Genomic DNA, 27,655 nt, shown 5'->3' with positions numbered 1-27,655 from the left:
CACTGTGCACCACCCCTGGGCAAAAGAGTAACATCCTATCTCAGAAAAAAAAAAAAGAAAGAAAGAAAAGAAAAGAAAAAAAAAGTGTAAGACCTTACAGCTGTTGAGTATCCTTCTTCTCAGATAAAATTAAGAATTCAGTTACTATATATATTTTTATTGGAAAGCTACTGACATAGTCTTAGAAGAATTACAGACTCTAAAACCAAAAAGGTGCTATTAGGAAATTACTAACCACTGGAATATTGAGACACTACCCAACAGATTGGCACTATCACATTTAAGGTGCTAACATACAAAGGAGCAATGAAGCACAGTCCTGGAAATTATCTGGTAATTTCAGTAGCATGCCATTTAATTATCTTTTTAAAATGAAATAAACTACAAATAAAACGAAGTCATATAAATTAAATATCTATGGAAATATTAATATACAAAGAAAATAAAATCAGGGCTATTTTACTCCTTAAATGACAAGGTCAGCCCTTTCTTAATAATTACACATAACTGTAAATCATTGTTCTAGAAACTCTTTCCAAAGAAACTAGTGAGAATAAACTGCAGAAGAATCTGAATTTGAAGAGATTAGAATGTTGTCTTAAGTTCCCTACACTGCTCCACTGCTTGAAATATTCCTGGATCCTTCCTTCCTGAAGACTAATGTAAAAGTAATTATTGGCCGGGTGTGGAGGCTCATGCCAGTAATCTGTAATCCCAGCAGCACTTTGGGAGGCTGAGGCAGGTGGATCATGAGGTCAGGAGTTCAAGACCAGCCTGGCCAACATAGTGAAACCCTGTCTTCACTAAAAATACAAAAATTAGCTGGCATGGTGCTATGTGCCTGTAGTCCCAGCTACTCAGGAGGCTGAGGCAGGAGAGCTGCTTGAACCCGGGAGGTGGAGGCTGTGGTGAGCTGAGATCACACCACTGTACTACAACCTGGGCAAAGGCGCAAGACTGTCTGAAAAAAAAAAAAAAAAAAAAAAGTAATTATCTCTGCCAGGCTAATTTCTATCTATCCCTGCCGGAATTTTTATTATAGTACACCATACAATTAATTGGTAGAGATTAAGTGTTTTATGTCTCCTGATGCAACCTGAAGGCAACAAATAAGTATTTTGGAAGTTGACCATTTTGCTTCAGGTGACATTAACAAACTAAGGGCCTAGTGAAGGATGGAAACTACATAACTGATAACAAAAGAACAAAAGAAATGTTACCTACAGAACAGCTTAATGAGAAACCTCAGAGATTAAGATACTTTGTAGTTTAAATGTAAAACATTAAGTAACTAAAAGAGGTGGACTTATTTTGCAATACAAATACAATGAAAACTTTAAAGTTTCATTTGAAGTTTACTCATAAAACAAAACTGAGAGGTTAAAGGAAAAAAGTTATCCAGGGCAAAATATCTAGAATGCAGTAAATTTTTTTTTTCTTTTTTAGAGGGAGTCTCGCTCTGTTAGAGTGCAGTGCACCATCTCGGCTCACTGCAACCTCTGCCCCCTGGATTCAAGTGATTCTCCTGCCTCAGCCTCCAGAGTAGCTGGGACTACAGGTACAAGCCACCATACCCAGCTAATTTTTGTATTTTTTTTAGTAGAGACAGGGTTTCACCACGTTGGCCAGGATGGTCTCAATGTCTTGACCTCACAATCTGCCCACCTCAGGCTCCCAAAGTGCTGGGATTACAGGCATAAGTCACCACGCCCGGCCAGAATGCGGTAAATGTTAAATAAACTATCAGGTAAAAGAAAACTTCGGGCTGGGTGTGGTGTCTCATGCTTGTAATCCTAGAATTTTGGGAGGCCGAGGTGCACACATCACCTAAAGTCAGGAGTTCGAGACCAGCCTGGCCAATATGGTGAAACCCCATCTCTACTAAAAATACAAAAATTAGCCGGACATGGTGGTGTGCACCTATAATTCCAGCTACTTGGGAGGCTGAGGCAGGAGAATCACTTGAACCCAGGAGGCAGAAGTTGCAGTGAGCCGAGATCATGCCACTGCACTCCATCCTGGGTGACACAGAGACTCATTTCAAAAAAAAAAAGGAAAACTTCTTATAACAACTTTATTACATAGAAATACAACTGTCACACTGGGTGTGATGGCTCACACCTGTAATCCCAGCACTTTGGGAGGTCAAGGTGGGGAGTTCCAGACCACCCTGGGCCAGACAGCAAGACCCCCATCTCTTTTAAAATTTAAAAAAGAAGGAGAGAGAGAGAAAGAGAGAGAGAGAAATACAACTCTCACTTGGATACTAGGTACCAAAGAAAGACTACATCTTGAAAATTAGGGTCTTTTTGCATTCCCTAAAAGGTTTCAGCTAAACAGAAGCAAAAAGGTACAATGTCAGTGAATTAAGCTAAAAAAACACAAAGTGCACAAAATTGTAACAGGAAGATAAAAAGATCACCAACTTGGTGAGGCAAAAGAATAAAAGAGCACGAAAGAGAGGATTTAAAAAGTTAAAGTAAGATAAAAAAAACATGATAGTCTATCCATGAATCAAATGCTAAAGGTAAAATAGTAAATATTATACCACAATGGTCACAGTAATGTAAGGGCAGGTCATGCAAAGACCTGCAGATCAAGAACTTGCTCAAATGCAACTCCAGAAGTAGAGTGACTTCTAGAGGTGAAAGTGGAGACTCTAATAAAATGTTTGCCTTCTGTTCTCCTCCCAAGTATTAGGCTCAATGTAAGCTCAGAAGATAGCTTAACTCTTCCAGAGCTGTAGACAGTTCACTAAAGCATTTAGCATTCGTCTGAATGTTACCGTCCTTTCGCAGATGAGAATATCAAATCTCATTTCTTCAGTAAACAACTGACACCCACAAATTAATCTTAAGTGGTAGCTTTGCTTAGAAAGGCCTCACCCTTTTCAAAGGAGATACGTACAATGGCGTGTTTTTTTGTTGGTTTGTTTTGAGTCGGAGTCTCGCTCTGTTCCCAGGCTGAAGTGCAACGGCTCGATCTCAGCTCACAGCAACCTCCACCTCCCAGATTCAAGGGATTCTCCTGCCTCAGCCTCCTGAGTAGCTGGGATTACAGGCGCCTGCCATCATGCCTGGCTAATTTTTTTTTGCATTTTTGTATTTTTTGTACTTTTAGAGATGGGGTTTCACCATGTTGGCCAGGTTGATCTCAAACTCCTGACCTCAAGTGATCCGCCTGCCTCCACCTCCCAAAGTGCTGGGATTACCAGCGTGAGCCACCACGACTGGCCCACTTACTTCAGTTTTAAACCTTCTCCCAAGCCTGTCTCTTCACATTTCCCTACCCTCTCTTTGGCCAATGTCTTTCACTTGCCTTTAGATCCAATGGCATGCCTTTCTTGCAACAGAAGGCCTTCTTAAATGGAAAATGTTTTTTATCATAACTCTTTTTTTAAGGGTTGGGATAATTCCAAAGTACTCGAAATAAGTTTCTCACATCTCGCTCTATGAAGTTGACTAGGATTTGTTCTGAAACTATTGGGTGACCAATACAAAAGAAATTCCTAAGCACAAGACCCGATCTAATTAAGTAACAGCGGACACTATCCAAATCAAAAACTCACTTTCGATGTGTAATGTGCCCCACACCAGATGACTTCAGCAGACACTAAAGATAACCTAGGCTGAGAATCCTTGACTGAGTCGACAAACTCAGAAAAGCATGGAGATGAAACGATCTGTGGACGGGTGTGATGGTGGGATGCAGCAGGCACTGATGAGGCAGCTCCCTTGGCTTGTGTTTGGGGCGCTCCGCTATGTCTATTCTTTAATAGAAAAAGAGTTCTAAATCTTTGACTTCTGGCTCACTTTGCTCAGTCCATACAAGAGACTGATCCACTATATACCTCTTCTGTGAAGACCCTAATCACTTCAAGACCGTCCCTTAAGAGACTGCTGCATTTGCACAGCTGCTGCAGGGAAATTCCCTGCGACACTAGAGACAGGTAAATAAAGAAACTGCATTCGCTTCAAGGCAGGGGGAGGGGTCTTCCATCAGTGAAGAGTTTACATAATGCAACGGAAAACCAGTGAGCTCTGCAGACCTGTCAAGGGAGTTGCAAGGCTTGAGCCTCTCTCTTCCCACCATCTCCAAACATTCTCCAACGGAGACCCACAGAACTTACACCTGAGAATGAGTAACAATCCGCATACGCTTACCCCTTGCTTTCCTACCCACCTTCATTATTGAAATACAGAAGAAAAAAGAAAAAGAAAAAGAAGTAGAAAACCCTAACCTCCTATTTCTGAGTCCAAAGTACGGAGTAACCAAACGGGGCCGGGGAGTTTTCCCTTCTGTTAAGAGAGAACAAGGCGCCGCCTCCAATCTACACTACGCCCAGTAATGTAATGACAAGCCCTAAAAACTCCACAGCGCCCCAGGCAGTCCCTTGAGGCTCGGCCCGGCTAGGATCCCGCGGCCCGACAGCCGCCCTCTCCCCTGGCCTCTCACAAAGGAGACTGGTTCAGTCCGGAGCATCACCCCGCACCTGATCCCTCACAACTGGAGGGCGAGCAGGGAGTGGAAGAGAGAGGAGGAGGAGAAGGAGTTACTGAAATCAAATCTCTGAGAGCCTCAGCTTTTGCTGACTCCTGGCCCAGCACTGAGGAGCGGGTGTGAGCGGGAAGCCTACCTGTACAAGTCCTGGTGCTTCCTTTCCAGGCAGCGTTTCAACTCACCCTCTCCGAGAACAAGGCGCCTTCCGGCGGAGCATGGCCAGCCCTCGCCTCAATCTAGCTTGCTAGTAGTCCATTCTCCCTAGGCTCCGCCCCCCTGCACTCCGGTGCGCCAATGGCAGCACCGAAGCCCGGCCTCTTCCAGCGAGCTAGTGTGAGCGCCATCCAGGAAGTCTCTTGAGGGTGGAGGGTCTTAGGAGGATGAGAAGGGAACGTAGGCGACCACAAATATGCCTGATTGAAAATAAAATCTGGCGGCAGCTCGCCTCCGACGGCTCAGTTCATAGGCGGCCAGGCCCTTTGGCATCTTTTTTTTGACCCCCACCATTGGGGGCGCTCTGAAATAAAACAACACTTAGTTACCTACTTCTGGGAAGCCATCTTGGCTCGGACTGGTGCCTTGGAGGCGGAGACCGGGTGAGACTGCTTAAAGAATCTGAAGTCCCTCTCGGCGTTCTGTCCGGCTATCTAGGTCCAGCCCGAACATACTCTCCTGTATGCACTCAGGGTGCCCCTCAATCACGATGTGAAACCCTGGAATAATGCCGTGTGTGGTTACGGGTAACCACCACCCTCTCACTTAACTGTAGGAGTAAAGCAATTTTAACAAATCGAATAAGCAAAAATTAATTCTTCGAATGAGAGTTAAAGTTACACGTTCCTAGGGTAATCCTTTATGGACACCTTACTCAAAATATCAGGATATGTATCTATTCTAGGTACTTCTAATCTTTAGGATTCACTTGCAGATTTTCCAGCAGGAGCACTCTGAATCAGTTGGAAATAAAAAACAGGACTTAGGGGGGAATTCCTTTTTTTTTTTTTAAGGCCTAAATTTCAACATATCAAAACTACAGATATATCTACGCAAATAATAGAGGCCTTAGAGAGAAATTACATTTAAGAAAAAGGAAGGCCATTAGGGGGCAGCCCTGGGGAAGAGTAATTTTCTTCCGCATTTAAATTGGAAAGGAAATAATTTCACTGTAAGTGAAATTCTCTTGCACTCAACGAGAAAGGTTTTCCTGTACTTCATAGTCTAAATCTCTACTGCTATTACAACTTACTACAAGAATTTTTTTTTTTTTTTTTGAGACGGAGTTTCGCTCTTGTTACCCAGGCTGGAGTGCAATGGCGCGATCTCGGCTCACCGCAACCTCCGCCTCCTGGGTTCAGGCAATTCTCCTGCCTCGGCCTCCTGAGTAGCTGGGATTACAGGCACGCGCCACCATGCCCAGCTAATTTTTTGTATTTTTAGTAGAGATGGGGTTTCACCATGTTGACCAGGATGGTCTCGATCTCTTGACCTCGTCATCCACCTGCCTCGGCCTCCCAAAGTGCTGGGATTACAGACATGAGCCACCGCGCCCTGCCCTTTTTTTTTTTTTTTTTTTTTTTTTTTTTTTTTTGTGGCATAGTCTCCCTCAGTCACCCAGGCTGGAGTGCAGTGGAGCGATCCCAGCTCACTGCAATCTCTGCCTCCCAGGTTCAAGCGAGTCTCGTGCCTCAGCCTCCCAAGTAGCTCAGACTACAGGTATCCGCCACCACACCCGGATAATTTTTGTATTTTTAGTAGAGACGGGGTTTCGCCATGTTGGTCAGCCTAGTTTCAAACTCCCGACCTCAAGTGATCCGCCCACCTTGGCCTCCCAAAGTGCTGTAATTACAGACGTGAGTCACCACTCCCAGCCAAGAAATCTTTTTTTAAAGTTATGAGTGAGGAAATCCTTCCAGATCATCAAAGGAATTTCTCAAGGAGTAACAATTGCATGGTCTTACATGGTGGGAGCTCAGACACATTAAGGAGTCATATGAGCAATAAGTCTTGGCCAAATACGTTTCCCTGTGTATCAAAATCTGTCAGCAAAATTCTCACTTGGCTACTGCTGCCAGTACATCAATTTGGATTTTAGTATTAAGATTTATCGGGCGGGCGCGGTGGCTCATGCCTATAATCCCAGCACTTTGGGAGGCCGAGGCGGGCGGATCACGAGGTCAAGAGATCGAGACCATCCTGGCCAACATGGTGAAACCCCATCTCTACTAAAAATACAAAAAAAATTAGCTGGGCGTGGTGGCGCGCGCCTGTAGTCCCAGCTACTTGGGAGGCTGAGGCAGGAGAACTGCTTGAACCTGGGAGGCGGAGGTTGCAGTGAGCCGAGGTTGCGCCACTGCACTCCGGCCTGGCGCCTGGCGACGGAGTGAGACTGTCTCAAAAAACAAAACAAAACAAACAAAAAAAAACTTTGCTCAAAATATGAAAATGATATCCTTTATTGTCCGAAAGCAGTAGCTGTAAGCAGAATGCTGTCTTTCTTTTTTTTTTTTTTTGAGACGGAGTCTTGCTCTGTTGCCAGGCTGGAGCACAGTGGCACAGTCTTGGCTCACTGCAACCTCCGCCTCCCGGGTTCGAGCTATTCTTCCGCCTCAGCCTCCCAAGTAGCTGGGACTATAGGCGCATGCCAAACGCCCGGCTAATTTTTGTATTTTAGTAGAGACGGGGTTTCACCATGTTGGCCAGAATGGTCTCCATCTCTTGACCTTGTGATCCACCCGCCTTGGCCTCCCAAAGTGCTGGGATTACAGGCATGAGCCACTGAGCCCGGCCCGCAGAATGCTTTCATTAATCCTCTAATGCTTCTCAATTGCTAAAGATTTTTTTTTGGGTGGGAAAAAAAAAAAAACCTTCCATACACATACTACATTTTTTATTACTTTAGTTTTGTCTCAGATGTAAGGGAGCAGTCTAACTCCAAATTCAACAGCTTCATATCCTTTCTGGAATCGGGTAGGATTTTAAAAAACAAAACAGCTGGTTGTGGTGGCTTACGCCTGTAATCCCAGCACTTTGAGAGGCCGAGGTGGGTGAATCATTTGAGGTCAGGAGTTCAAGACCAGCCTGGCCAACATGGTGAAACCCCATCTCTACTAAAACACAAAAATTAGCTGGGCGTGGTGGCGTGCACCTGTAATCCCAGCTCTCGGGAGGCTGAGACAGGAGAATGACTTGAACCTAGGAAACAGAGGTTGCAGTGAGCCAAGATTGTGCCACTGCACTCTAGCCTGGTTGACAGAATGACTCTATCTCAAAAAAAAAAAAAAAAAAAAAACCAAAGCAATACCCCAAATGTCTTCCAACTTCCTGTGGTGCACTGTTAACTATTACTACTACTACTGGGGTCAGAATCCAGTATAAAATTAATCCCAAAGAGGAGGTTTATTCATTATCTTTGATACAACTGCCTAAGAGGAGAGTATCTACTAATGTTTGGGATACAATCAGAAATGACACATGGAGTATGAACAGCTTTAATACATGCATATATTTAATAATGAAACAATTCATCAACAACAAAAAGAAAGTAGAAAAATTCATGAGACCTCAGAGCTGTGGAAGAGAATGGGACATCAAGCAAAAAAGATATATATAGCAACTGACCCAGAAGGCTGCATGATGAGTGAAGCAAAGGCAAATTTGGCTAAGATAGTATTAAGTGCTCTGAAAAGAGAATGGCTGGATAGGTACGCACTTATCTGACTGCTTGGTAGCAGGCAGCCTTACTGTATGCTGCATGGCATGGAGGCAAAGAGACAAGGAAAGGTGGGAGAGGTGGGAGAGGAGAAGGAAAAGAACAGTGTAGAACCCCAGCGTAAACAAATGAGAGGGGCAGAATTACAAAGAGATGACTCTAAAGTCTTTTGTTTCCTTTAAAGTGTAAAATAAATCTTAAGTTTTTAAGTATGTCAGTCAAATTCAATGAACACATAATGAGTAGCACTAGGTACAGGAATGGTGGAGGGAGTGATTTATAAAAATAAAGGAATGACACAGATCCTGCTCTCAAGGAGCTTACAACTTATATGGAAAGACAAGATTCCACACAAAAACAATTGCAAAACGTATTTACATAGTAACATACATAAAAATAAATATACATATAAATATACATATGAATAACCAACATATGAAAACTAAGGGATATTTTGTTAATAATTGCTTAGAAGTCCCTAAGTCTGTTACAAAAGAAAAAATTTTTGAACTTTTAAGTATATAGTTAGTGGAGAGTAGGGCATGTGCAAAGGTATGAAACTAGGAATAAATACGTCGTTTTCAGTAAGTAGATTAGCTTGATTGAAGCAGAAAGTCTAGGTCTAGTTAAGAAGTTTGATGAAACAATAGAAGTCTGTCTAGTAAAAGACACTATAATGTTAGATCTGGTCCCTTAAATAAAATGAATAGGGAACAAATGTTTTCTTTAGGTAATAAGTGGTCACGTGTCCCTGACCAACTCCACTGCTTTCAAAAGTTTTGAAGTTACACTAAGAGATAGAAGCTAACAATAGGATAGTAGAGAAGTACTCAGTGTTCTTGTCCAAGTAGAAGGAACTGCCTTCTACAAGAATTCTTAGGAAGTGGCAAGTAGACCCCCAAAGGCAAGGAAGAAAAAAACTCAATGAAATTCCTAGGCAGAGGATCTATCATCCAAAGGCCAACCAGATCCTGGTAACTGTAAGTGTTCAAGCAGAATGTCCTTGACCCTAATTCTTAGTGGGGAGTGGATTGTATATGCTTATGAAATTATTTATTTTTTAACTACTGTGATAACCAGCTTTGATCCTAACATTTTAGAAATTAGTATAGAAGGATAAGAAGAGCCCTAATCTATAGGGAATGCTTATGTCCCAGAAGGAGGACAGGTCAGTGAGGGCCCAAATACTCCCCTGGTCTTTAGGAGGAAAGGCAAAACATCACACCTTAAAAGAGGTTCCTCTCAGCCAAAGCAAGAAAGACCTCTTTCATTAAGCCTATTGATCTGAAGCTATTCCAGAAAGGAAAAAAAGAGTTCAAGCCAGATGTTCAGCAGCAGCCAGAGTTGGACCCTATGTCACGAGAGTTCCGCTGGGAGGCACTGGGTCCCACTGATGTTGAAATTGACTGTTGGGGCCCAATCTTGATGCCATTGGCCTGTAAAAGAAAAGAGGCAATAGTTCCCACCTCAGTGTTAAAGTAAATGGGAGAGAGGAGGGGGCTATTTCTGCTTGTATCCCAGGGTAGAAAAGGAAAAAGAAACGGGAGAAAGGAGAAATCACTAATTGTATCTTCTAAAAGTAGGTTTGACCTTGACAAGTAACCATGTGCCCTAGCCAGACTACTGTGGAACAATAATGTATGACAGTAAGAATAGGATGACTATCTGTGGTCTAAATACCGTAGTTGACTAGAAGTGGCTTTTCTGTACTTTTTTTTCCCTTGAAGAAACGAGGTCTCCCTATGTGGCCCAGGCTACAGTGCAGTGGCTATTCATAGGTATGATTGTCGTGCACTATTGCCTCAAACTTCTGGCCTCAAATGATCCTGCCTCAGCCTCCCAGGTAGCTGAGACTACAGGTATGCCACTGCACCCCTGTGCTCATTTTTTAACTTTTTCTTTTTTTGAGATGGAGTCTCACTCTTTCGCCCCAGCTGGAGTACAGTGGCGTGATCTCGGCTCACTGCAACCTCTCCTCCTGGGTTCAAGCAGCTCTCCTGCCTCAACCTCCTGAGTAGCTGGGATTACAGGCACATGCTATCATGCTCGACTGATTTTCATATTTTCAGTAGAGACAGGGTTTTACCATGTTGGTCAGGCTGGTCTCGAACTACTGACCTCGTGATCTGCCCGCTTCAGCCTCCCAAAGTGCTGGGATTACAGGTGTGAGCCACCATGCCTGGCTAATTTTTTAATTTTTTTGTAGAGACAGGGGTCTCTCTTTGTTGCCCAGTCTGGTCTAAAACCCCCGGCTTGGAGCAATCTTCCCAGCTCAGCCTCTCAAAGTGCTGGGATTATAAGCATGAGCCACCATACCTGGCCCCTATGCTCATTTTTAAGGTACACTATTATACTTTAATGTCATAGCTATGTGCAAAATTAGGGTGTGATTAGGTAAGAGTGAAGGAGGCAAAAAGCAGAAATAGCATATGATTCTTTTCATTTTGTTCCAGAAGTTGCTTTATAGAAATGACTCTCCTAAGCAATTATGAATTATGCCTCCAGAATAGTAAAAAACTAAGGTTGAGAAGAAAATTTCCCATATTGTATAAGTCTTTTAGATCATGAATAGTCTCTTTAAGCATCCTGGGTGTCAGACGAGGAAAACAGAAAATGATGACAGGTCTCTGTGTACCTAGGTTAAAAATCAAAAAAAAAAAAAAAAAAAAAAAAAATTGGCAGAGCTTTTAAATAGTATAATGATGGATGGGGAACATAAGCATTCCATTCTAGGGAACCTCCAGCCCTATTCAGAACAAACCAAAGTTAACTGCCAGCGCTTCTACTCTTTCTTACCTCATTGTGGACATCAAATAAACCCTGCTGGATCTTCCTATATATTTCTTTGGCTGTGTTAATGAAGGCCTGAAAGAGACATAAATCATAACTTCAGTTTCAAGTTCAGGTAGAGAAATTAAGGAAACAGAATATTAATTATTATTCATATTTGAATTTCTAAGGTGAATTAGGAACCAGTAGAAAGCAGTAAAAAATACAGGTCAAGCCGGGCACAGTGGCTCACGCCTGTAATCCCAGCACTTTGGGAGGCCAAGGCAGGTGGATCACGAGGTCAAGAGATCAAGACCATCCTGGTCAACATGGTGAAACCCCATCTCTACTAAAAAAAAAATACAAAAAATTAGCTGGGCATGGTGGCGCGTGCCTGTAATCCCAGCTACTCAGGAGGCTGAGGCAGGAGAATTGCCTGAACCCAGGAGGCAGAGGTTGCAGTGAGCCGAGATCGTGCCATTGCACTCCAGCCTGGGTAACAAGAGCGAAACTCCATCTCAGAAAAAAAAAAAAACGAAAAAAAAAAAACAGGTCAGTCGGGCGTATTGGCTCACACTTATAATCCCAGCACTTTGGGTGACCGAGGTGGGCAGACCACTTGAGGTCAGGAGTTCAAGACCAGCCTGGCCAATATGGGGAAACCTTGTCTCTATTAAAAATATAAAAATTAGCCGGGCGTAGTGGCACATGCCTGTAATCCCAGTTACTTGGGAGGCTGAGGCACAAAAATAGCTTGAACCCAGGAGGGGCGGGTTGCAGTGAGCTGAGATCGTGCCACTGTACTCCAGTCTGAGTGACGGAACAAGACTCAGTCTCAAGAAAACAAACAAACGAAAAGAAGGTCTCCCAAAAGCCATTAAGAGTAGTTTTTTAAAAAAAGGGGATTATGTGATATTCTGGTACTGACCCAAGATGTTCCTAGGTTGGTACCTTCTACCAATAAAACAAATATGCTCTATTCTCCACTAGTTACCAAAGACACCATCAACACCAGGCCTAGAAATGACTACAGTTGAATCCATTAGACATTCCAACCAGAGTGATTTACTAGTAACAAGCGTGGTGTCTAATCCACACTTGCCAACTAATATTACCCAAAGCAAAAGTAAAACCTTGGAAATCAAGGTAAAAGAAAATGGGACGATTCCTTTATAAGGAATGACAGATGTCGTCACTATGACCACAAGACTTCCTTTCTTTACCTATTTCTTATAGGAGAAGAGAATTCTGAATAAAATGACAAAGATAATCATGTAATCTCTAAAGAGCTTTCCCCACTGTTTTCCAAATAGTACCTCTTCAACATTGCAGGCTGTTTTGGCTGAAGTTTCCATGAATATAAGTCCATGCTCCCTAGCAAAGGCCTCTCCTTCTTCTCTCTTCACATCCCTGCGGGACTCTAGGTCACTGCAAGAGATTAATTAAGGAGACAACTAAAAAAAGAACCAAGTGAAAGAGGAAACTCTGTTTCTAAAAGAATCCCATCATGGTTTCAATGGCCAGTTATTCCATAAAGAACGTAGATCCTACAAGATACTCTCATATAGAGTTACTGATTTCTGCAGCCCCTTGGAAAATATTCTTCATATTTAGGACAGCTGCTGCATAGTTAAAAGATAATACCTCACTCTATTACAGAGAAAAAGGCTTATTAAGGGTTAGGCAAGCCCCCATAGTTACACAAAGCTTATGCCCTACTGTTTGTTTTTCTAATGAGATCAAGGAAAGCAAAGTATAGATGATGAAAGGAAAACCTGGCAGGGCACAGTGGCTCATACTTGTAATCCGAGCACTTTGGGAGGCCAAGGTGGGCAGATCATGAGGTCAGGAGTTTGAGACCAGCCTGGCCAACACAGTGAAACCCTGTCTCTACTAAAAACACAAAAATAGGGCCGGGCGCGGTGGCTCATGCCTATAATCCCAGCACTTTGGGAGGCCAAGGCGGGTGGATCATGAGGTCAAGAGATCGAGACCATCCTGGTCAACAAGGTGAAACCCCGTCTTTACTAAAAATATAAAAAAATTAGCTGGGCATGGTGGCGCATGCCTGTAGTCCCAGCTACTCGGGAGGCTGAGGCAGGAGAATTGCTTGAACCCAGGAGGTGGAGGTTGTGGTGAGCCGAGACCGCGCCATTGCACTCTAGCCTGGGTAACAAGAGTGAAACTCTGTCCCAAAAAAAAAAAAAAAAAAAAAAAAAAATTAGCCAGGTGCAGTGGCAGACGCCTGTAATCCCAGCTACTCAGGAGGCTGAGGCAGGAGAATGTCTTGAACCCAAGAGATTCCTTGAACCCAAGGTTGCAGTGAGCCAAGATTGTGTCACTGCACTCCAACCTAGGTGATGGAGCTAGACTCTGTCTCAAAAAAAAGAAAGAAAGGAAAACTCAGCCAGGTGCAGTAACTCAAGCCTGTAATCCCAGATTTTGGGGCTGGGCGCGGTGGCTCATGCCTGTAATCTCAGCACTTTGGGAGGCTGAGGCAGGAGGCTCACCTGAGGTCAGGAGTTCAAGACCAGCCTGGCCAACATGATGAAACCCTATCTTTAAAAAAATAAAAACATAGGCCGGGCGCAGTGGCTCACGCCTGTAATCCCAGCACTTTGGGAGGCCGAGGCGGGTGGATCACACGGTCAAGAGATCGAGACCATCCTGGTCAACATGGTGAAACCCCATCTCTACTAAAAATACAAAAAATTAGCTGGGCACGGTGGCGCGTGCCTGAAATCCCAGCTACTCAGGTGACTGAGGCAGGAGAATTGCCTGAACTCAGGAGGCGGAGGTTCCGGTGAGCCGAGATGGCGCCATTGCACTCCAGCCTGGGTAACAAGAGCGAAACTCCGTCTCAAAATAAATAAATAAATAAATAAATAAATAAATAAATAAATAAATAAATAAATAAAATAAAAAAATAAAAATTCCAGATTTTTGGGAGGCCGAGGAGGACAGATCACAATATCAGGAGTTCAAGACCAGCCTCATCAACTTGGTGAAAACCCGTCTCAACTAAAGATACAAAAATGAGCCAGGTGTGGTGGCATGCACCTGTAATCCCAGCTACTCAGGAGGCTGAGGCAGGAGAATTGCTTGAACCCAGGAGGCAAAGGTTGCAGTGACCCGTGATCATGCCACTGCACTCCAGCCTGGGTGACAGAGCAAGACTCTGTCTCAAAAAACAAACAAACAAACAAAAAAACAAAACAAGAAAAGAAAAGAAAAACTCTAGTTACTAGAAAGTAGAAAAGTCATAAGATGTCGCATCCAGCAGTGATCTTCCTTTTTATTTTTATTTTTGACACAGGATTTCATTCCTATTGCCCAGGCTAGAGTGCAGTGGCGTGATCTTGGCTCACTCCCACCTCCACCTCCCAGGTTCAAGCGATTCTCCTGTCTCAGCCTCCGGAGTAGCAGTAAGCCACTGTGCCCAGTCACATCTTCCTTTTTACTGGAATCAATCCACAAGAAAAGAATGAAGCAGGAATAAGGAAAATGCAGTTGTCTTAATTCTCACTAGTTTTATTACTAGTGCATATAAAAGCAGCTTGCCACCAGGGAATTCAGAGAAAGTGACATTATAAAATCAGGTGTGGGTCTTTTGCAGACCTTGAAAAAAATAAAAATAAAAAAATAAAATCAGGTGATATGGCCAGGTGTGGTGGCTCACGCCTGTAATCCCAGCACTTTGGGAGGCCAAGGCAGGCAGATCACGAGGTCAGGAGTTTGAGACCAGCATGGCCAACATGGTGAAATCCACTCTCTACTAAAAATACAAAAATTAGCCGGGCATGGTGGTGTGCACCTGTAATCCCAGATACTTGGGAGGCTGAGGCAGGAGAATCGCTTGAATCCAGGAGGTGGATGTTGAAGTGACCCAAGACCATGTCACTGCACTCCAGCCTGGGCAACAGAATGAGACTCCATCTCAAAAAAAAAAAAAAAAAAAAAAATTAGGTGATATGGGGGAAAAAAGATAGAGCTAAGGACTGAGAAAGGGAATAAAAACAGCATCAAAAGACCTTATGAAAAACACGATAAAAGGCTGAAGAGTTGAGTGTGGTGGCTCATGCCTATAATCCCAGCACTGTCAGAGGCTGAGGCAGGAGGATCACTTGAGCCCAGGAGTTTAAGACCAGCCTGCATAATACAGTGAGACCCTGTCTTTACAAAAAAAATTTTTAAATTAGCAGAGCATGGTGACAGATGCCTGTAGTCCCAGCTACTTAACAGGGTGAGGTGAGAGGATCTCTTGAGCCCTGGAAGCAGAGGTTGCAGTGAGCTGAGCATGTCATTGTACTCCAGCCTGAGCAAAAGCATGAGACCTTGTCTCAAAAACAACAACAACAATAACAACAAATAAAAAACAAACAAACAAAAAACCCTGAAGAATAAGGCAAGGTTGGGCTGTTTGTGATTTTTATTTTTCGATTTGAAAATTTTCATTTGGAAGGGTTCCAGTTTTTCAACTCCTTGAAAAAAAAGTGTAAGACGATTAAAAAACAACAAATCAACAATATTTTAATTTATTATACATCAGCTGTGTGAAGACCAGGGAAGAACTATCTAAATGCCAACCCTCCCAAATTTGTACCTCTAGCTCAGATGCTCAACTAAGCACCAGATTTATACATTTGTGAATTCTTCATTTCCACACAGATACATAAAATGCACTTCAAACTTAGCACATCAAAATGGAACTTCTTTTTCCCCAACCTGTGTTTGCTCCAGGCTTCTGTATCTCAGTAAATGGCATAAGCCAAAAACCAAAGTGTTATTATTGATACCCTTTCCTCCCTACTCCAAATATCTAATCCATCCTAAAGTGAAGTACTTCCAAAATGTACCTTAAAATCATCCTTTTCACTATCTTTCCAGGGTTATTTCCTAGACCAAGCCACCATTCTTTCTCACCTGGACTATTGCAACTAGGATCCTACTTCAGCCCTTGTTTCCCTCCAGAGTGATCTTTTAAAATCTGATCAAGCCACTTCTCTACTTACAACTTTAAAATGCTTCTAGTGTATTTATTTATTATTATTTTTTAATCCCCCATCTCCCAAACTTCAATTTCCATGTATTTAGAATAAAATCCAAAACGCTTGCTCAAGCCTATAAGATGATGAAATCTGGTCCCTGTCTACTTTTCCAACCTCACCTTGCACTATTCCCTCTTGATTGAGTCCAACCCTACTAGGTTTCTTTCCATAATGGTGTCAAGTTTCTTCCAAGTTCAAGGCATTCATATGTTTGTTCCCCCTAAGTAATACCCTTCAAAAAAATCTTTGCCCAGCAAGTTCTTGCCCATCCTTCAGATCCCAGCTTAATATCACTCCTAATCAAAAGTAGATTCCATTACTCTTCCATAGCACCCCCTTTTTCCTCCACTGCATTTATCACAATTTAAAATTTGATACAAATAATTTTATATTTAACATCTATGCCCCCATTAGACATTAAGCTCCATGAGAGCAAGGGCATGACTTTTTCCCACCTTGCACACTCAGAGTCTGGCACAGTACTTTTCAATAAATTGATTGATCCAATAAAAATAATTAGCCTAGGCTAGGCGTGGTGACTCATGCCTATAATCCCAACACTTTAGAGGCCGAGGCGGGCAGATCACGAGGTCAGGAGATCAAGACCATCCTGGCTAACATGTTGAAATCCTATCTCTACTAAAAATACTAAAAATTAGCTAGGGTGTGGTGGTGTGCACCAGTAGTCCCAGCTACCCAGGAGGCTGAGGCAGGAGAATCACTTGAACCCGGGAGAGGTGGAGGTTGCAGTGAGCCGAGATCGTGCCACTGCACTCCAGCCTGGGCAACAGAGCGAGACTCCATCTGAAAACAAAAACAAATAAACAAAAATTAGCTTGTGGCCACAGTTCTCAAATAGTGCAGTCTGTGCATTACTATAAACTCACGAGGGTGCCATGGGATACTTTAAACTTCTGAGGAAAACACAGCAACACTCAAGATAGTTTGCTGTGTCAACATCAGATTATGATAAAATCTGTTCAATATCTTCAGATCTCTGAATAGCTGTTTTTGGCAGTTGCTGTTATAAAAAAGTAAGCAGTACACAAAAATCAATATGGAATGGGAAATGAGAGTAGCAGTGTGCAATTGTGATTCCATGGTTTGAGAAGCCACACAGTGCCCAACAGACACACACAGGTCTTTAGTAGGTAACTGTTGCTATTTAAGAATGAAATACATTCGGCCGGGCGCGGTGGCTCAAGCCTGTAATCCCAGCACTTTGGGAGGCCGAGGCGGGTGGATCACGAGGTCAAGAGATCGAGACCATCCTGGTCAACATGGTGAAACCCCGTCTCTACTAATACAAAAAATTAGCTGGGCACGGTGGCGCGTGCCTGTAATCCCAGCTACTCAGGAGGCTGAGGCAGGAGAATTGCCTGAACCCAGGAGGCGGAGATTGCGGTGAGCCGAGATCGCGCCATTGCGCTCCAGCCTGGGTATCAAGAGCGGAACTCCGTCTCAAAAAAAAAAAAAAAAAAAAAAAAAAGAATGAAATACAAATATTTTTTCTTTTTTTTATACAGGGTCTCACTCCTGTTGCTGAGGCAGGAGTAAAGTGTACAATTATGGCTTCATTGCAGCCTCAACCTCACAGGCCCTAGTGATCCTCCCACCTCACTTTTAAATTTTTTTGTAGAAACAAGGTCTCACTATGTTGCCCAGGCTGGTCTTGAACTTTTGGGCTCAAGCAATCCTCCCAGTGCTGGGATTACAGGCACACGCCACTGCACCTGGCCTTTTTTATTTTCAAATAGTTACTAAGTAGTTATAAAAAATACTCATGTTGTTTGGATATAACTATTTAATAAAACTATTAGGTATTTCTTTTGGCCTATGGGTGTCAAGAACAATTTACTGAGAATAGCAAGTGTTGTTAAGGATGTGGAGAAACTGGAATCCTTGTGCCCTGCTGGTAAGAACGTAAAATGAAATAGCTGCTATGGAAAATGGCAGTTCCTCAAAAAATAAAAGACAGAATTACCATATGATCCAGAAATCCCACTTCTGGGCATATACCCAAAAGAATTCAGAGTGGGGCTTGAACAGATCCATGTTCATAGCAGCATTATTCACACTAGCCAAAGGATGGCAGCAACCCAAGTGTCCATGGACAGATGGATAAACAAAATATGGTATATGCATACAATGAATATTACTCATCCTTAAAAAGGAAGGAAATTCTGACACATGCTACAATACGGATAAACCTTGAAGACATTATGCTAAGTGAAATAAGCCAGTCACAAAAGCACAAATATTACGAGTCCACTTATATGAGGTATCAATAGCAGTCAAATTCATAGAGAAAAAGGCTGGATGCGGTGGCTCACACCTCTAATCCTAGCATTTTGGGAGGCCAAGGTGGGTGGATCACCAGAGGTCAGGAGCTCAAGACCAGCCTGACCAACAAGGAGAAACCCCATCTCTACTAAAAATACAAAATTAGCCAGGTGTGGTGGTGCACGCCTGTAATCCCAGCTACTTGGGAGGCTGAGGCAGGAGAGGGGAGGCAGAGGTGGTAGTGAGCCCAGATCATGCCATTGCACTCCAGCCTGGGCAACAAGAGTGAAACTTCCGTCTCAAAAAAAAAAAAAAAAAAAAAAGAAAAGAAAGAAAGAAAGTAGAATGATGGTTGTCAGGGACTAGGGGATGAGGGGGATGAGGGAGGAAAGATGGGGAGTTAGTATTGAATGGGTACAGAGTTTGAAAAGATGAAAAAGTTATGGTGATGGATAGTGATTGTTGCAGAACAATGAATATTCTTAATACTACAGAACTGTACACTTAAAAATAGTTAAAATAGTAAATTTTATGTCATATATATTTTATCACAATAAAAAATTTTTTTTTTTTTTGAGATGGAGTCTCGCTCTGTTGCCCAGGCCAGAATGCAGTGGCGCGATCTCGGCTCGCTGCAACCTCCAACTCCTGGGTTCAAGCAATTCTCCTGCCTCAGCCTCCTGAGTAGCTGGGATTACAGGCACCCGCCACCATGCCCAGCTTATTTTTGTATTTTTAGCAGAGGCAGGGTTTCACCATATTGGTCAGGCTGGTCTCCCAAAGTGCTGGGATTACAGGTGTGAGCCACTGTGCCCGGCCAACATTTTTTTAATGAAACACTATGACCACCATAAACTGAGAAAGTTTGGGGACCAGGATATCAACATCCATAGAGTACCTAGATGATTCCTGTTAACTATTATTCACATGGATACAATTTTACCTCTTATTCCCAATGAGCATGATAACCATGTTGGAACTAGAGTGCTGCCGGGCATCCTCTAACCATGAGGTCAGGTGGTTGAAGGTTTCACGCCTACAGCAGAAAAATTTAGAATGTGGGTCAGACACACATTTCAAAAGGCCAAAACAACTCCAAGTGTATAGGAAAAGAGGAGAAGCCATATGTGTAAAGAAAAATATTAGAGAGGCCATTCCTAGTTAACATCCTTGACAGAATCAGTAGATAGAGAAAAAAAAAAAAACTTTAGAGAATGTAGGGAAGAATCTCCCTCCCATGCACCAGGTCTGGCTCACCTTGTAATGTCGTACACCAGCAGTGCTCCAGCTGCTCCCCTGTAGTAGGAACGGGTGATAGAACGGAAGGATTCTTGCCCAGCCTTTCCCACCAACATGGCAACAAAAAATCCCAACAAAACTAGGTTATTTCTGCAGAACTGACTTGATCACATGCCACCCTAATACAAAGGACTTAACTAAAAAAGGAACTTCTTTTAAGAAAAAAGAATTAGGGAAAGAAAACATGCCTGCCCGAGAAGAAGCCCAGGTGGAAAATCAGTATTTTTCTATGGGAATGCATTGATATTTTGGGCAAGTCACTTACTGTTCCTGAGAGACTGTCCATCAGATTACTGGATGTTTAGCATCCCTGGATCCCCATCACTAAATACCCGTGGCACCCCACAGTCAGCATGATAAAGATATTTGCATATGTTTTCCACTATCCTCATGAAAGAACAACTGGAAATAGGACTGGAAACTGAGTGTATGTCATTTTTTCAACATCATGTGTTTTCAACATCATATTTGGTCTAATAGAAGTTTCATTCCAATGAATCAGTGTAAAATTAGATTAAAAGCACTTAAACTGAGTATCTTCTTTTTTTTTTTTTTTTTTTTTTTTTTGAGACGGAGTTTCACTCTCGTTACCCAGGCTGGAGTGCAATGGCACGATCTCAGCTCACCGCAACCTCCGCCTCCTGGGTTCAGGCAATTCTCCTGCCTCAGCCTCCTGAGTAGCTGGGATTACAGGCACGCGCCACCATGCCCAGCTAATTTTTTTGTATTAGTAGAGACGGGGTTTCACCATGTTGACCAGGATGGTCTCGATCTCTCGACCTCGTGATCCACCCGCCTCAGCCTCCCAAAGTGCTGGGATTACAGGCTTGAGCCACCGCGCCCGGCTTTAAACTGAGTATCTTCTAACTGACCTTTAGAGTTCCACTGATAATACAAGACTACCTAGATGTCTCTTTCTGGGCTCCTGTCATAGGAAACAGGAACAAGGAACAGAGAAAGAAGCCCAGGGCCCAGAACAGAGTTTTCCTAGAAAAATACAAATGTTCACACTCTAATTTCATTTCCAGCTGGACAAAGATATTAAGTTCTATTTAAAACTGAGTTATTTATGACCCCATAATACTGGCTACTTTTGCTTTCTTGATGGAATAGTTCTTTTTTTTCCTTTAGGGAAAACAAAAACATCTTTTAAATAATGTGAATACCCTTTACATTGACTCTATCCTATTAAGAAAGTTTTCACATTCTTGAAATAATTTATCCTTACATCCCTACACAAAAGGAGGTAAGACTATGATTTATATTTTACAAGTGGGAGAATCATGATTGAGGACATTGGAAGATAAACAGCTTTCTCATAGTATAATACCACTAATAGTGTTAATACTAATTATAACACTGCAATAGTACTATAAATTGTTTTTTGGCATAAACAATGTGTTAAGAAATATAAGAGATGATTAATATATTATTTCATTCACTTCTCTTGGCAATCCTGTGGCAGATATTATTATTCCTCCCCTTTTTTGTTTTTTTTTTTGTTTGTTTTTAAATTATTTTTGAGATGGAGTCTAGCACTATTGCCTAGGCTGGAGTGTAGTGGTGCAATCTTGGCTCACTGCAACCTCTGCCTCCCAGGTTCAAGCAATTCTCCTTGCCTTAGCCTCCCAAGAAGCTGAGATTGTAAGTGCCTACCGCCATGCCTGGCTAATTTTTAGTAGAGATGGGGTTTCACTATGTTGGCCAGGCTGGTCTCAAACTCCTGGACCTTGTGATCTGCCCGCCTTGGCCTCCCAAAGTGCTGGAATTACAGGTGAACCACCATGCCCAGACTATTATTCCCTTTTAAAAATGGGAAAAATAAGTCTCACGCAAGTTTAATAAGTGGTCCAAAATCATAAAGCTTATTAAGTGCTAGAGTCATAATTTAAACTTAGGATCCTTAGTACTTCCTAGGACAAAAGCTTGTCCTCTTAGTCACTATATCATATAACCTAAATTGGGGTTTGTAGGTGAGAAGAGAATTTCAGTATACAAACTCTAAAGTTACTTTTTCAACAACAGAAGAATCTCTTTCTACAAAAATCATAGAAACATTTCAGTGAGTTGCATAGCTGTTAGAGGATCAGAATCCAAAAATAAAAAATAATTCTAAAGTCCTTTGTCATAATACCAATAACATTTTAAGACTAAAAAAATACTTAAAGTTTTATATTACTCCCTAATGTCTTACATTTGGCCTTGTTTTCCTTTTAGCACTTACTTTTTCTCCTCTCCTGCTATGGTTGAAAGCCTCCCTCTACTTCCCTCACAGCCTACCAAGAACTAAAAGGAAAAGTTTGAGGGAGGCACACATGATGGTTCAATCACATGGCAGCATTTAACTTTAGGAGCTGAAAATGCTATCAGTGGGTCATGAGAAAACCTTTTAAAATCAGATCACTCTACTTCATCTCAATCTAGTTCATGAACCAAAGTTTGTGAATTAGTAAGCTAGAAAGAGTGAGCAGTTCAACTTGGGCTTCTCTGCATCAGTCTCAGGTATCCTTGTCCATCCCCAGTAAAATAATCTGAAGCACCAGGCTGGGCACTGAGGCTCATGCCTACAATCCCAGCACTCTGGGAGGCCGAGGTGGGCAGATCATTTGAGTTCAGGAGTTCGAGACCAGCCTAGGCAACATGGTGAAACCTTGTCTCTACAAAAAATACAAAAAATTAGCTAGGTGTGATTGGTGCACACCTATAGTCCCAGTCACTTGGGGGGCTGAGGTGGGAGGACTGCTTGAGCTGGGGAGGTTGAGGGTGCAGTGAGTGGAGATCATGCCACTGCACTCCAGCTTGGGTGGCGAGTGAGACCCTGTCTCAAAAAAAAAAAAAAAAAAAATGCAGCAGCAAAGAACGAAGATGAAGGTTTGATGAGAGAATTAATAGCTTTCTAATCTCTCCCAAGTGGAAGCATCATACTATACTGCTTAAGATATACAGTTTGAAGTATCAACTCCTAGAAAGTCAGATACACTGTTTTCCTAATGCATTCCTTCCAATGAAGGGTTTGTTCAGGGGGAAAAATTTTTTTTAATGCATTCCAAAGTAAAATTAATTTGATATTATTTGGTCAGTATTTTATATTAATTACAGTACAATATCTACCTCTTCTTTAGCATTATTTAGGAATATGTATACACACACATACATATATAAAATATTTTTTAAAATATCCTCCTCTAAATCCATATAAATGCCAGAATAAAGACAACAAAAACCTTTGGACAACCTGATCTCTTTAAAATATCTGTAATGGCAATCCCTAAACATTTTCATATAGGATGGCTTTGGAATTAAGTGAGAGAATGGGTCAATAAGGTGGGAAGCTAAGATGGGTAAACAATGGGCAGGAGATCAGGGTCTACAAGGGAGACATGATCAAGCTTACCCAAAAGGCGGCAGACTAGATGGACATAACATTATAGGTATAAATCTTCTAAAATTTTCAAAATAAATAGAAAACCACAGTATTCTAAAACTGGTTCCTTTTTATGATTTAGCAAATATTAATCTCAAAACAATTTTAAGAGGAACGAGAAAAGAACTAGGCGAGTTGGATGACCATGTAGTACTTAAGGATTCTGTCCAAAGTAGTGGCTTTCAACTTTCTTTGATTGTTTGTTTTTCTTTTCATGCTCTCTCTCAGCAGAATCAACCTCTCAACTTTCCTACTTTCATTTTCCATCCATGTCTCATATGAGCAATTAAAAAAGAAAGAAAGAAAAAAACCCATTGCCATGACCATACTACTAAATGGCACTTACTGGGTTTTTTCCTGGCATCAAAACATTCCATTTTGGCCAGGCGCCAAGGCTCACTCCTGTAATCCCAACACTTTGGGAAGCTGAGGAGGGTGGATCACTTGAGTCCAGGAGTTCAAGACCAGCCTGGAAAACATGCTGAAACCCCATCTCTACAAAAATTCCCCAGTTGGGGTGGGGAGAGTGGGGAATGTATCTATAGATATAGCTAGCTAGCCAAATAGACAGACAGACAAAGCTTCAACTACTTTTAAGACAAACACTTGGGTGTGGTGAGGAGTGTTGGGGAGAGAAGAAAGAGGGGAAAGAGAGAAAATGAAAAAATAATTTGTGCACTGATGGTAGATATAATGGCTTTAACTCTCAGTTCAGAGAAGTAACAGAATCACATAGTAAGAAGTAAGCAAAAAAATTAAGAGATTTTAGTTGAATATTACAAACTATTTGCTAGCTCCCTTTAACTAGAATGGAGTCTACGGTATTATTTTACATAGGGGGAAAAAGGTACAAATCAAGTGAGATAATACACATGAAAGCAATTTATCTGGATAGGGCAAAATCACACTAAGCCAAACTAAATTTTGGCATTACCACATGTATCAAATTTGAAAATATGTACAAGCTTTTGACAGAATTTCCATTTCTGGGAAGATATTCCACAAACATTCTCAAATATTTGCATAAAGATTTCAGGAAATAAGAATGTTCAGGCCAGGCTCAGTGGCTTACACCTGTAATCCCCACACTTTGAGAGGCCGAGGTGGGTGGATCACCTAAGGTCAAGAGTTTGATACTAGCCTGGCTAACATGTCAAAACCCCGTCTCTAATAAAAATAAAAAAGAAATTAGGCAGGTGTGGTGGTGGGCGCCTGCAATCCCAGCTACTCGGGAAACTAAGGCTGGAGAATCATTTGAACCCAGGAGGTAGAGGTTGCAGTGAGCCAAGATCATGCCATGGTATTCCAGCCTGGGCGACAAGAGGAAAACTTTGTCTTAAAAAAAAAGAATATTCAGTGAAATTTTACAGCCGGGCACGGTGGCTCATGCCTGTAATCCCAGCACTTTGGGAGGCTGAGGCAGGCGGATCACGAAGTCTAGAGATTGAGACCACCCTGGCCAACATGGTGAAACCCCATCCCTACTAAAGATACAAAAATTAGCTGGGCATGATGGTACACGCCTGAAATCCCAGCTACTTGGGAGGCTGAGGCAGGAGAATCATTTGAACCCGGGAGGCGGAGGTTGCAGTGAGCCTAGATCGTGTCACTGTACTCCAGTCTGAGGGCAGAGCAAGACTCCATCTCAAAAAAATAAAAATAAAAATAAAAATTTTACAACAATGAAAAATTGGAAAACAACCCAAATTTCCATCAATGGGAGGATGGTTAAGTAAATTATGCTACTGACATTCCATGACTATGCAGTGGTTAAAAGGAATGAAATAGATCAATGTATATTGATATGGCAAGGTCTCCACAACATAGAGATTGTTTAATATACACTCTAAGTCACACAACTAGGTCTACTCTGTTCCAATTCTATACATGTAAACACTAATAAAAACAAAACTATTACCATATAGTGTATCAGTTTTTATTACGATGTGTTTATATTTATGTATCTAAATGCATAGAAAAAGTCTGAAAGCATACACATGGAATCATCAGTAATGATTCCCCTGCGAAAGTAGCAACCAAGACGGGGAGGGAGAAGGGGTTTATGTATAAAAAGGGGACATTTACTTTCTATTCTATATACTTACATTGTTTGATTTTATTCTTACTAGAATAAATTAATATATTACTTGGATAGTTTACAACACAAGGATACAGCATTCAGAATTTGTAACTGTTACAGATAGAATCAAAAGCTTCTCTTTGATTTCACCTTTCCCCTACTTCAACCCCACCATTAGTCCCACCCTTAACAGCCCTTTCCTTTGCATCAGCTTTTCTTGTCATACTTGGATGTTGGTCAGAGACTAAATTATTTTGTACTCTCACCGTATCCCAGATTTGCAGTTTGATTTGTTTTCCATCAATGTTGACCATACGAGCTCCAAACTCCACACCTGTTAGTAAAGACAGAGAGAAAGAATGTGATTCTCATGAACAGCAGTCATGTGGAGTGGGAGGTTCCTGCTTTTCCTCAATGTGTTATAACTCATCCTTTGTCTGAACTCAGTGCCACTAATCCCATTATTGCTGCCTATTTGCTCCAATTAATTTTGTGTTTCTTAAGGTTCTTCATTTCCCTTCTAGAACTTAAAAAATTGTGCTCTAATAGCCTCAGGAATATCCCAAAAAGCAGATATGGGAAAATAAAATGAATTAAAAAGTCAAATTTTAAAAGGTGAATAATTTTTTAGCAATTAGTTAGTTAATGCTTAAATTTGATTAGGTAACTAGTTAATGCTTAAATTTGACTAGGTAACATTTAGTTTTGTAACTTTTCCAAAGAACTCCTAAAAATTCTGGAAATATTTCCTGACAATTTTTCAGTCACCCTCTGGTCTCTGTTTAAAACAATATTTATTTTTTTGCAATTCCAGGTTTTTTTAAGAAAGCCTAATAAATAGGTTTTCAAAAACAATACTTTTTTTTTTTGAGATGGAGTCTTGCTCTGTCACCAATGCTGGAGTGCAGTGACACAATCTCAGCTCACTGCAGCCTCTGCCTCCCGGGATCAAGTGATTCTCCTGCCTTAGCCTCCCAAGTAGCTAGGATTACAGGCATGCACCACAATGCCCAGCTAATTTTTTTTTAACAATACATTTTATATCTCTAATAATTGCCAGAGGCACAATTAAGCATTATTGCCTTGTTAAGCATGTATCATTGGCCCTATCACAAAGTGAAAATTCACTCAATATTCTCTTTTTGGTTGATACTGCCCTCTAAATCCTTTTATGAACCCATCAATTATTTGACTCTAGATAAATTCGTTAGGAACACTGGTAGCTTCAGATTTCCATACAGGTGGGACTTGGAAGTCGCAATATGGTAAGTGTAGGGATGTAGGGGTTTTATTTAGAAACGCCATTATTTGCATGGCAACACAGCTAGTTTTATGTATTTTGTTTATTCGGACTGGGGTTATGGAAATAACGGAGAGGGGGTAGTTAAAAGCCCCTTCAGGTCATGCCTTATCACAAATGTGTGGGAAATGTTAATATTTTCCAGGATTACCAGTGCGTTTGAGGAACTCTAACACAGTCTTCTATTTAAAAGAGAGGTTTTAGTTTTATTTGCCTTTTAATTCTAAAGCATGGATGAATTATAAATCTTCTATTTGATTCTAAATCTTCAATTTGCTTCTTCACCAACATAAACAAAGTCCATGTATTGGTGTTAACTTTTTAAAAGTAAGGTTGGTATGAATTTACTGCAAAGCACAGATAAATTTATGAATAGCAGTTACTCTTTCGTGGGACTTTCCATAAACATACAAATTGTATTTGAAAAAAATTATATGATAACGGGTCTATTCCTCACACTTTAAAAAGTTATCTTTCAACTATATACTCTCCCTTACACTACCCCCACGTATCAATGTTTGATTAGTCACTTCATTAACATAACTTTGGACTAGTTTAAAGTAGTGAGGGGTAACTTTTCGAACACTGAAGGCTGCTAACTTTCCACTTAAGCAATTCAGGTTTTATCATCTGTTCTGGAACAAGTGGATGCACTTACCTATTGTGAGGTCGTGAACAGGCTGGAACCGCTTATCTGTAAACTGCAGGAGGAGACATGATTTCCCCACACCTGAAAGTGAAAGAAGCACGCTCCGGGAGTCACGCAACCCTGCAACACCTTCCAGAGTCTGGACTTCCCAGACCAGGGAAGGGGGCTCCCCGAGCCCCGCCCCTGGCCGCCCCGAACCGCCCGCCTGTCTCGAATTGCCCAGCCCACTAAGTGAGCCCCGCCCCCGCCACCCAATTAGAGAGCTGCAGATTCCCGCCCCAGCCTTGAAGGCGGACCAACTGCGGGTTACCTGTGTCTCCGATGATGATGTACTTGAAGAGATAAGCATAAGTCATGGTGTCGATTCCTCTGGGTTCCGGGTCCGCCCGAAATCTACAGCCACTTACCTCCGACCTCTCTAGCCACTCGATCTACCGATCTTCTTTTTTTCCCCCTCCCCCACTCTCCGGTTCCTCTAGCCCAGATCACGTCTCTATTGCTCTCCCCAGAAATCCTCCTTAGGTCAGGAGTACCCAAAGCCACCTCCAGGGACGCCTCTAGCACTTTTACGTTTATCCCACCAAGCTCCAGGGG

The 27,655-nt window shown here is 41.9% G+C and overlaps 2 protein-coding genes across 5 annotated transcripts in view; both read right to left on the bottom strand.

Annotated features, from left to right (window-relative positions):
* Positions 1-4,728, bottom strand: part of CHD8 (chromodomain helicase DNA binding protein 8) — a 68,923-nt gene extending 64,195 nt beyond the window's left edge. The window contains exon 1 of one of the 4 annotated variants that reach the window (XM_021674855.2): positions 4,637-4,728. The gene's annotated coding sequence lies outside the window, so the exon portion shown is untranslated. The remainder of the gene's footprint in view (positions 1-4,636) is intronic. The other 3 variants (XM_021674856.2, XM_021674852.2, XM_021674857.2) reach the window with 3 other exon arrangements.
* Positions 4,729-9,128: 4,400 nt separating this feature from the next.
* Positions 9,129-27,628, bottom strand: RAB2B (RAB2B, member RAS oncogene family). The gene is made up of 8 exons (XM_012466190.2): positions 27,372-27,628; positions 27,071-27,142; positions 25,379-25,446; positions 19,567-19,649; positions 19,253-19,345; positions 12,295-12,406; positions 11,006-11,074; positions 9,129-9,645 (listed from the first exon to the last, which is right to left on the bottom strand). Exons 1-8 carry the CDS (start codon positions 27,415-27,417, stop codon positions 9,538-9,540), a joined length of 651 nt encoding a protein of 216 aa, XP_012321613.1. The 5' UTR covers positions 27,418-27,628; the 3' UTR covers positions 9,129-9,537.
* Positions 27,629-27,655: the final 27 nt, after the last annotated feature.

The sequence above is a fragment of the Aotus nancymaae genome, unplaced genomic scaffold, assembly GCF_030222135.1.
Source record: "Aotus nancymaae isolate 86718 unplaced genomic scaffold, 86718_ANA_hifiasm-v0.15.2.pri h1tg000011l, whole genome shotgun sequence".
Taxonomy (NCBI): domain Eukaryota; kingdom Metazoa; phylum Chordata; class Mammalia; order Primates; family Aotidae; genus Aotus; species Aotus nancymaae.
This window is presented reverse-complemented; position numbering and strand designations above follow the sequence as displayed.